At 32.6% G+C, this 12,051-nt stretch overlaps 1 protein-coding gene across 2 annotated transcripts; it reads right to left on the bottom strand.

Moving 5' to 3' along the window:
* Window positions 1-4,680: 4,680 nt before the first annotated feature.
* LOC107853857 (hsp70 nucleotide exchange factor FES1) lies at window positions 4,681-11,006 on the bottom strand. Of its 2 annotated transcripts, none has more exons than XM_047412543.1 (8): window positions 10,667-11,006; window positions 8,996-9,087; window positions 7,411-7,561; window positions 6,767-6,894; window positions 6,454-6,612; window positions 6,182-6,367; window positions 5,104-5,301; window positions 4,681-5,027 (listed from the first exon to the last, which is right to left on the bottom strand). In XM_047412543.1, the coding sequence occupies exons 1-8, from the start codon at window positions 10,869-10,871 to the stop codon at window positions 5,007-5,009; spliced, it is 1,140 nt and encodes a 379-aa protein (XP_047268499.1). In that variant the 5' UTR covers window positions 10,872-11,006; the 3' UTR covers window positions 4,681-5,006. The 2 variants fall into 2 exon arrangements, with proteins under 2 accessions (XP_047268499.1, XP_047268500.1); XM_047412544.1 differs by lacking the exon at window positions 10,667-11,006 and adding an exon at window positions 9,383-9,572.
* Window positions 11,007-12,051: the final 1,045 nt, after the last annotated feature.

The following is a 12,051-nucleotide window of genomic DNA, read 5'->3' as shown; positions in this document are numbered from 1 at the left end:
GAATTCCTGCAAATAAAAATTAAATAAAAACTTAGGGTCTCTAACTAGTAGAAGAACCATATATAAATATAAATATTTTAAAGGATTTTTATTTTAAAAAATAATGCGTATTAACGGCTACCATGATAATAGCATCAATCACTAACTATCAAATAAAATTAGGTGATTTTATATAACCATTTCGTAACTTAAAAATGTTTTAAGGTTTCAATATTATTTTTATCAATCTTGTGATATTATTTCGGAGAAAATTATATCTCCTCGTCAACTTGGCTGTAAAAACTAAATACATTTCCCAATTCGGACAATAACTGTACTTCTTGTTTATTTCATTTAAAATATAACTACCTATTTTAAGTTTTAATTTAACATTCTTTATCTTTTTAATTCATTGTTAATATTATGATTTGTGTCATTTTAAATTATATTATGCACTTATTGATACAATATATTTAAAACTAATTTAAGAAGTACAAAAGTAAAAATAATTGGAGGCCTATTAATATTTCACGTAAAAATAAGGACTATTTAAATTCAAATTTCAAACTTGATGGACTATTTTGGTCATTTTTTGAGTCACTTTTAACAATTATTAGTTTGTAAGGAAAATACACAAACTTGAATGATATTATTGGAATAAAAAAAAAAGATAAATAACTTTAGTGAGACATTTTGAGTGACAATATAAGAAATTGACCCCTTTTTTTTGTGTGTTTTGGACTTTTGAAAGTTATAAAGCAAAATTTAATGAGATTTTTAATGTTTTTCTAATTACTGGTGATATAAATAACATAAGGAGGTAAAAAACTTTATTCTTTTAATCACCATGAAATAATAATTGAGGTGTTTAAATATTGATTAATACACTTCATTGAAATGCTCTCTACTTCTCTTGAGGTAGTGGTACGGTCTGCGTACACTCTACCCTTCCCAGACTTCGTTAGGTGGGAATACAGTGGGTATGTTATTGTTCTTGTACACTTCATTGAAATGAAGTTGGAGGTATTAATATTATATCTAATGTTTCGACTTCATTTTCAAATGAATAAAGGTGAAAATTACATTTATTAAGTTGTAAAGACTTTTCACTGTTAATAATATAATTTTGCCAATTTTAAGGACATTTAGAGCCAATTTGAATTGACTTATTTTAAATATTTTTAAGTTAAAATACCTTTTAAGTATTTTGAAGGGTAAATTTAAAAGTTGATTATAAGCACACATAAGTTAAGATTCTAACTTATGATGTTTTGCTTATAAGTCACAAAGCTAAAAGCCAATTAAAATGAGTACTTTCCTGTGGCATCCAAAAAAAATTCTAATTAGTAAAAATTAATTTATTTTAACTGTTATTAATTATTTATTATATTTATATTTTTATCATCACGCGAAGCGCGAGTAATTTCTCTAGTTAAAGTATTAATTAAAGAAACAACGATAGTGAAGCGAAACATGATAACTAATTAATACTAGCAGGGGTCGTTTGGTGTGAGGTATAAGTTATAATAATTTTGGGATAAAAATGTAGAATTATTTTATCCCGTATTTGATTTGAGATATTAGTTAGTCAATAGATTATTTATCCTATCATTTTATGCCTTGGTGATGGAATAAATTATTTCATATATATTATGGAATAATCAATTCCGAAATAGCTAATTCCAAAATTAATTATTCCGAAATAACTTATTTCTATCCAAATGACCCTGCAAAGCTATGCGTAGGATATATCAGGAATCTGAAACATAGTAAACAACAGATGAAAGTTGTTTTTATTTAATTAAATTATTTAAATATATACTTTAAATAAACATCATTTTTAACTATTAACTCACGAAAAGTTGGTGAATTTCTATAGTTTGAAAACATTATTTAAAGGGCTTTGAAATAGACAACAATTTTGAGGAAATTTCCAATTTTAGTCCTCAAATATCGACAAATTCTAGTTTTAATACCTTTAATATTTGATAAGACACATTTTATCTTCAATTAATTGAAATGTGCATTTCTAATCCATCTTTTCTGAATTTACATATATTACAAGTTACTAGTATAGGTATATCCGTCTTGCACGTGTACTTCATTTTAATGAGTTTAACTATTAAAGTAAATATTTTATTTATTAGAATAATAAATATGAATACAATAATTAAATTCAACACCTTTTGAACATGTAATAATTGAGAACTTATTTAATTAGTTATATAGTATTTGTAGATATCTAAGAACAAATAAGGTAGGTGAAATAAATTAACAATTCCTTAAATTACATTAGTGTGTTTCAATAAGCCGATAATTAGTGCTAATTCATAAAGTTACGTAACTTAACTTGGTTCCTTCATAGAAGTGTAAAATTTGTCTTGCAATCTTCACGCCACTTAATTATCGTTATATCTTTTTCATCGCTCCAAATATAGTCATGCTCTTTCTCACATAGACTATGAATTGACTTTTACAATAGCTTTAAATTTAAATTGTAGAAATAGAAGATTATAGGGATAATAGTCCGAAAAATATCTGTACTTTGTCTAAATTTGTAGTTGCGCATACTGAACTTTGCGGAGGTCCTATTATCCCTGAATTATTTTAAAGTGGAATTAATTCCCCTCCCACACCCCCACCCCCGAAACGCTATACCCAATTTTGAAGTAGACAGTGTAATACACGCGTCAATTTTATATTTACACATGTATTTTTTGTTTAAAATTAATTTTATTTACATTCTTCTCCATTCTTATTCTTTTCTTCATTTTTTTCACCATTACAACCATATTAAGGGTGTGTTTGGTATGAAGGATAATATTTTCCAATTTTCTCATATTTGGTTGGCTTAAAGGTTTTGGAAAATGCTTTTCAAATCAACTTATTTTTCTCAATTCTAAGGAAAATGACTTTCCTTCAAAATGTAAGGAAAATATTTTCCAAAACTCTCTTTCAACCTCTCTTAAGTTGAAATATTCATACAACTCTCAAAATCATTCATCTCTATTTCAACCCTCAATCCCCCTCCTCCACCCCGCACCCTACCACCCCGCACCCTACATATTTCAAACTTTTTTCTTACCCCACTCTTTCTCCCCTACCTCCACTTCCTACTAGCCCCCCAACCCCCCCAAAAATTTATTTGTTTTTTAAAAAATCAAACTTATTTTCTTATCTCACCCTTATTACCTATTTTGTCAACCCCAACCCCCCCACCTACCAACCCCCTCTTCAAAAAAAATTAATATTTTCAATTTACGTTTTAAAATAAATTCAAAACTTTTTTTTTATCCCACCCTTTTTATCCTATTCGTTCTCATTATTTTTGTTAAATATATACAAATACTTTTAGAAAACATATACTTATCCAATTTGCATAACGATCACACGAATATAAGTAAGAATATACACGGCATAATCATGAGAAGACACACGCAAAAAATTAAAGTTAAATAAGATGAAAGTTTTATTTTTAAAATACACACGATATAATTATGAAAATGCACACACACACACAAAAATTAAGCTAAATAAGATAAAAGTTTTATTTTTAAGAATAAATATTTAAAGTTTGAAAAGAAATATATATATATATGTGTGTGTGTGTGTATAGATATAAGTTAAATAAGATGGAGGGTATTTTGGTAATCAATTAATTTATTTTTAGAAATTATACCATGCATATTACTTTGAATACAACAAACCAAACACTCAATAAAAAATAATCTCAGTATAACTTATCTCATCATAACTTGTTTTAGTATAACTAATACCAGTATAACTAAATTCTCAACCAAATGACCCCTAAGGGTGTAATAATTCCACTTTAAAATAATTCAGCGGGGTAATAGGACCCCACACAGTTCAGTGTATACGCAACTGCAAATTTAGGCAAAGTACAGATATTTTTTAGACTAGTATCCCATGATTATAGTGGTGAATTACTTCCCCAGTACATATGACTTCTATTTTGTAGCAACGCTTATTAAAGCAAATATCATATCCTCAGAAGGGTCTCTTTCAAGTCATATTGTTGCTCGAACTTTTGTGATTTTCTCTATATGCATAGAAATTATCGATGAAAGAACGGTATTGTGAAGATTAAAAACGAAAGAACAGTATTGTGAAGATGTAAAAAACGAAATTATCATGGGTTTATAGAATAGAAGTATAAAGCCTATTTAACATGGGATATGAATTATTATTTATCGGTTTTTAGGATTTTTGGATTCTCCTATTCGAGTTAGAAATAGTTAGTTTTTTTAGATTATGGAAAAACCATCCTATTTGTGAAAAGCACGTTTTTTTTTTTTTTTGGTAATATAGTTTACATTAGAACTTATTTTACGATTTGAGGGGTACTTGAGTTGTCCTCTTCTAATTAGGAATGATTAGTTTTTTTAGATGGTGAAAAAGACATTCCGTTTTTATAATAAATTTTTTTTTTGATAATACAGTCAATATTTAATATCACTAAAATAATAGAAAAAAAAAAAAGGAAGATAAAAAGACGATTTTGCCTAAAACGCTTTGACACATTTAATATATTATAGCTATAGATAGATTGTAGATTATAAATAAATTATAGATATATACCATTAAGAATCATTTAACTATCCCTGTGTCATTTTAAGTTGGTATTATTATGATAGTAATATCATCTTCAAAATAAAATAATTATAAATCGCAACATTTTTACTGTATAACAAATGACTATATGAATCAGATTTGAATTCATTTCATTCCAATGTACTAAATACATTGTCAAACACCACCAAGCTAATCAATAATATTTGCTCATATCAATCAGGAACTCAGACAAATGGAATAGCCAAATGTATGAAATCCACTGTAAAAATTTACCCAAAATTGCCATTAAAGAAATCAAACCTATGTACTAACAGTCAGTCCTATATAGTCCTAAGCAGATGCTGTACCAATGCTGTGTCATGACATAGCGATCCACTTGGCTACATCGCGCCTACCCAAATAGCATAAAGTTCAAAAACCGAATGAAGCCATCATCACATTGCAGCTTGTGTAACCTGCCATTTCGCGCTTTAGTGAAAGTCCCAAGTTCAACTTCAACTGAAAAGAAGGTTAGATCAATTGCTGCCTCACCTTAGCGAGATTTTGATGGAAGAGCCGGTGGACTTCTTTGCGATAACTCTCCACATCTGTTATGTGTTCGGTACGATCAAAGAACTGCTGCAACTCTTGCTTCAGCTTCTCCATTGTCCCGCCTGATTCAAAGAACTCCCTGAGGCGTTGAATTTCAGGCGATTTAATTTGTAGTACGTTTTCAATTGCATAAAGGGCCTGCAGTTTAAAGCAGTATCACATGTCAAGCCCCTAACTGACATTGTAGAGATGTCACCAACACACACGGCAATATTTTTCATAGCCTTGTCCAATGTATTGAGGACGCAAATGACAATGAAAGATACGAGGGATAGTTCAAATAAAACAAGTTTTATGTGTACATCTACGTAAAGATATTTTGTTTGAAAGATCTGGCGTGGCCAAGTCAAATCGTGAAAAGATGATTTCTCTCCGTTCCATTCCTGACGCTACACCAAAAACGAGTTCCTTTTCCATCATTAAATATGAAAATGAACCCCCCTCCCAACCAAGGATATACTCCTAGCTAACAGGTTTTTTCAAAAGTTAACATCTGATAAGTTTCTGCATTAACCACCAAAACTTTTCCCATGAAGAAAATCACAGTTGAATTTCTTGTTCTGAAGTGACCCCACTATCATCCCGACGGACTTTGACGCATACTCAAACCCAAACAGATCAAAAGAAGAATTTAATCCAAAAGACTTAATTCTAATGAAAAATCCAATGAAAAACGATTGTGGAAATACACATACGTCTACTGATTACTTCTCCATCTACCCAACACTTCTCCATCAAACCACAGTAAAACAGACTGATATAGACACAGAAATTGAAGGTAGGTGTTAGTTAAGATAAACCATAAGGCCCTACAGAGCGACGGTTCAACTTTGGAGGAATAGGGATGTATTGATGATGGATGCAACTGTAGATTACACACAAAAAGACCTTGAACTGTTCAAAGTTGCTGAGTTGAGGATCATATGTAATATTTGAAAACCTATGGGGTGCATCTGAAGTTTAGACATGCAAGGGATCTTTGAAATTAACGCTCATTCACATCAAAGACTAAACAAACCTTTTCCCCTAGATCAATATCGGTTGATTCCATTGAATGAACGATGGCCTTCAGTAATAATTGATTCTTAAAGATGGAAAACTCAGCTGCGTTCTCATTTTCCATCTGACTCACGGCTAAATCAGCGATAAGAATCAGTGACTTCTTACGTAACCTGATATCCAGATTTGAATTGCTAAGAACCTCCTGCATATAAAGACAAGAGGAAGGAAGTTATGCATTGCCAGCACTAGACTAGTTCTGCTGGATGACGAAATCTTCACTTGGATCACCTGAAGCATCTTATCTCCACCCTCCTGATAAAACAATTTTTGGCCATTCAAGTTATTTCTGATTAGTGCTGAAATAGCAAATAAAGCTTTTAGTGTTTCTTCAGCGGTGTGAGAATTCATCATCTTCATCAGCATTGTCAATGCTCCAAGTTCCAGGACCTGGATGCAAAAGTCATTGCATAGAATTAACTGAAAAGCCAGTAAATTCGAATATATACGCAGAAAATGCACCGATGAGTGTCACTAAGATATTAAGCATTAACAATAGAATTTTACGATGTGAACTTGTATAAAAGCATGACTATCGGAATACCTGATTCTGAACAACGGGGTTATTTTGACTGGCTTTGCCAAGAGCCCATGCAGCAGCAGTTCTTATTTCTGGCTCAGAATGATTAAGTATTCTTATAAGTACGTTGTAGCCTCCAAGTTTCTGCAGATCTGGAAACAAAAATCATGTAAAGCATTAAGAAAAGTACACATGTGCATCCAGTAGTTACTTTAAACAGGAGGAATGGTGACTGGTGAGAAGCGGGTTGATGCCTGTATAAAGGAACACTATTGATGAATCCTCAAAACATTAACAAGTAAAACATTACACATACGCATCATTAACAAGCTAAGTTGCATAGAACCAAGATTAAGAAAGGTTTCTACAGTTCCATCCCTAAGAGGTCAGCTGTATGCTTATTTAGGCAGCTGCTGATTTGAGACTCTGAAAGACTTGCTTATAGTCCTATTAGGTCTCGGAAGCGTGACTATTTGGAATATAGATGCTAATGAATTGCTGCAGTTGATATAATCGGACCTCACAAAGGTACGGGTAAGAGTCTGCGTAGACCCCACCCTCCCCAGATCCCACTTGTGGTTGATATTAAGTCAGAAGTCATAAAATCAAAGCCAAAAGACGCAAAAACAAACATCTGTAACAAAAGAAGTGCTGAGAACTATACATACCAATTGCATTATCAATAGGCTCAACAAGTTCCAACAGCTCCTCTAAGGCACGCAGATGATGCTCCAGAGGTAGTGATGAATTGTCTAAATCATTAACTGCAACCTGCATCAACTGCGCATCTGATGGCATTTTTAGCCTCTCCATCAGTTCCTGGAGAAGAAACAACATATAAATGTTAACAACAACAACAACAACAACAAACCCAGTGTATTCCCACTGAAGAAAAAAAAAAACTGAAGAACAAAATCATATTAACACGAAGGACCTTTAGCGTTTAATACAATTGCAAGATGTGTCAGAATAATTCTTCATTTTTCTTTTTTCCTTATTTGCGGGGAACAAGTAAGGTGGAAATTCTTTATTCTTTTTTGTAGATAGAATATCAAATTAAAAGATGAAACAAGAACGATATAGAGGTAAAGATAGATGTCCTCACCTACGAACTATTAGTTGCCAACTCCCGTAACTACCACTAAGCTACGAAAAAGCAAGGAAGATAGACAGAAATATTGGTCTGGAAAATTCTTGGACTCTTTGTTAACAATATTCACCATAGTAGAATTTAGAGCGAAACAAGTAGCCCGAAACTACATTTTACTTTCGTTTCTATTCTAAAGCCCAAAGCCTGGTTGTATATAGCTGAACTGGTGGAATCAAGGAGGAAACAAGATAATTTCCAATACTACCTAATAAAATCTCCTCCTTTATCCCAATGCAAAATGGCAATGCAAGAAGAAATAATAATGATTCCAAACAAATAGTAGGAGAAAATGTGCTCACAAGCATGTTCTTACATCGAGATGGCTTTGTTTCAACATTTAAATAAGAAGTGATAAGCATTGGGTGGCTTCAATTATGTGATGTATCAACGACAAATTAAATCGAGTTGTCGTAGGCTCACATAGATCATGAATAATACAACAGACATTTACTTTGAATAAGCAAATTAAACAGATTAACCAAAATATACCAACACTTCACTAGAATCTATGACATTTTGAATTTATTTTCTTCAAATGCTTTACAATTTAGCTAGATCCAAAGCCTCCTATTTCCTATTCAACAACCACGTATTCATAAGGAAGCATTTCATGCAAAGACTATTGAGATCAACCTAGTTAAAGGCCTTGCTCAATATTTTGCTCGGACTTTCCGAAAACGTTGCCACATCTATGTCAGATCCTCCAAAATGTGTTATTTTTGAAGGATCCAACATGCACCCTTCTACATTTTTGAAAAGTCCAAGAAAGAGTGGATCTTCCCTTTTTTAAACCATTGTGGTATAACTTAGCTCAAATATTAAGCCATAAGTATTTGGACGCTATGTTGTTAAGCCAAGTTGAGGCATATTGAGTTTCCCAAGCTCCAAACAGCAAGCTTCATTCAATCATTTCCTTAAATACTCCGTGATTTTGCCAAATCCTGCACTCCAGTTGTTTGCAACAAAACATTCTACAGCTCTACTTCAATTTCTCAAGTTTTTCATATTATTTATAATGCACATTCACTTGTTAAGTTGTCAACCGAGAAGGGTATTAGAAACATTAAGGCACAAAAGAAGAATCATGAGCTTGTTAACCGCACCTTTAATTCAGTCTGGCGATTTTGTAACTCCTCTACAGACATGCGTTGAACATCTTCTGATCTTTGTTTTAGTACTCCAGGATCCGAATGCCCTGTGTATATCAATTTAGAAAGAAACCAAATCATTACACACGGTAAACATAAAACCAATTGTATAAGTAAATTCATCTTGCAATTCTACTTGATCAGTAGTTCATCAGTTGACTCTTTTATTCCAACAACAACACATCCAAGATAGCTAATTCCACAAGTACCTGCTGCCTCCTACCTCCCACCGGGGCGGGAGCCAAAAGAATACCATATGGGTTCAGTCGAACCCAGTAGTTTTAGTTCAAATTCCAACACCATTTATAAAAAACAATGAAATTAGGCGTAAAAAAAAAGTACCTATAGCCCATTGTAACATTCCATCTAGTGAAGAAAAACCGCCCAATATCCCCCTCCTCTTCTTGTACCATAGCTGATTATCAGCTTCCTCCTTAGCGCCACTAGACCCAACAACAACAACAGCACCACCTCCAACAACTTCACTACTTGCAAAATCTGCAATTACTATCACCATGACAACTGCTACTAATATCACTATTCTATAATTTAGAATCCATAAAGTTCATATCCTGGTTCCGTTTCTCCATCTATGCGTCCTAATATCATTATTTTATAATTTAGACCATAAAGTTCAAATCTTGGCTCTATCTCTTCTACCTAGTATTACTATTCTATAATTTAGAACCCATAAAATTCAAATACGCTCCGCCTCTGCCCCCACCAGCTTTATCCACCAAGACTCAGCAACACATAAGAACAAATCACCAAGAACAAACTATTTGATTTGAGCTTCATAATTTACAACTTAAAATCATAAGTTTGAAAAAAGGAGAATAGGAGTAAATAAAAGTACCTATAACCTATTGTACCATTCCGGCTAAAGAAGAAAAGCCACCATCAATCTCCTCCTCCTGTTCTTGTACCATAGCTAATTTATCACCTTCCTCGTTAAGGCTACTAGACTCAACAACAACACATAAAGTTCAAATCTTGGCTCCATCTCTGCTTCCTAATGTCACTAATCTAGAATTTCAAACCCATAAAGTTCAAATCTTGACTCCATCTCTCCCTCCTAATATCACTATTCCATAATTTAAAACCCATAACGTTCAAATCTTGGCTCCATCTCTCCCTCCTAATATCACTATTCCATAATTTAAAACCCATAACGTTCAAATCTTGGCTCCATCTCTTCTTCCTAATGTCACTATTCTATGACTTAGAACCCATAAAGTTCAAATCTTGGCTTCATCTCTCCCTCCTAATATCACTATTCCATAATTTAAAACCCATGAAGTTCAAATCCTCGCTCCCCATCTCCCTCCCACCAACCCAGACATCAAGTAACTCTATCCACCAAGACTCTAATATCACTATTCTATAGCACTTAGAACCCATAAATTTCAAATATAGCTCTCCCACAAACACAAACATAAGGTAACTCTATTCATCAAGACTCAACAACACATATAAAGAAATAACCAAGAACACAAACATTCTATTTAAACTTCACAATTTACAACATAAAATAAAAGCTATCTAGTTTAGGTACGCAAAAGCTGACCTCGACACCACGATTATCAAAAAAAAATTAAGGAGAATAGTAGTAGTAAATAAAAGTACCTATAGCCCATGTTAACATTCCATCTAATGAAGAAAAACCACCATCAATATCCCCTTCCTCTTCTTGTACTAATTTATTATCTCCTTCCTCCTTAGTATCACTTGACCCAACCATAACAGCTGCACCTGCAGCAACTTCACTACTTGCAAATTCTGCAATTACTACAAACACCATGAAAATTGCTACAAAAATCAATTTACCCATTGTTGCAAATTTGCTAATCTCTCTTACTAAGCACTCTCAATACTCTCTAGATTATTAATTTTGATAAATATATACTCTATATAATATTTTGTAATTTGTAAAAGATGGTATACTAGTAATAATTAATGGACTCTTAATATAAAGTTGCAAGATCTATTAAGGTTGTTATTATACGTTACGTCAATCTAACAAGATTGGCCAGTTGGAAACATCCACGTGGCCTTTTTTCGTCAGTGTTTTTTAAATTTAAGAGCCCTAATCGAATTAGACCTCTTAATTAGACATATTGTAGTGGGAGTTCAATTTCAAATTTTGATATGAAAATTGGATAAAATTTTAATTTCAATTTTTTAAATCGTGGTTTTAGTTCTATTTAAAAATATAAAATTTTAATTTATAAGTTTATATCTTAACGAAAAAAGATTCAATCAATTTAAATTTTATATAAAAAAACTCGTGCTCAGCGTAAACTCTATTTACTATGGGAAACACTTACTTATTTGTTTGCACTTAATAGAAGTCTGAATCTATTTTGGTGTTGGATAATATTTATCGTCATTCTATTCATAATCATCAGTTATCACCTCTGCCGCCACCACCATCATTGACAACCACCTCCACCATCACAACTATCATCGATAATAAATATCGCTACCAACCACTACCGTCAACCGCTACCACACCTACTATCTCTATTATTCTAATTATATTTAACGACGTCATCACCCATCATCAATCACTACCGGTCAATCTCTACTATCGACCAACTCATCTATCACAACTAGCACTACCGCTACCTATCACTAATACATCACAACCTCCCACATTCTTTTGCGGCACCGCCATTGTTACTAGTAACGCCACCTCTACCATCACTTCAATCACTATCATCGCTACAATTTATCTCTTACTAACAATCATCTTCACCATCACAACTAACAATATCTCCAACTAGCACCAACACATCGTCGACCATCATTCATTCATTTTTCAGTCATCACAATCAGCACCTCCAACTACTAACATCAAGTAACGTCACATCACAACCACCACCATCAGTATCAACAATCACAACTATCACCATTAATATTACTAATCACTAACATCAATCATTGTCACCGCAATCACCATTATAAATTATCTCCACTATCACTAACAAATATAAATATTTTTTTTCCAA

Source organism: Capsicum annuum, chromosome 5 (genome assembly GCF_002878395.1).
Source record: "Capsicum annuum cultivar UCD-10X-F1 chromosome 5, UCD10Xv1.1, whole genome shotgun sequence".
NCBI lineage: Eukaryota > Viridiplantae > Streptophyta > Magnoliopsida > Solanales > Solanaceae > Capsicum > Capsicum annuum.
Note: the sequence above shows the minus strand (reverse complement) of the source record. Positions and strands in the feature narration are given on the sequence as shown.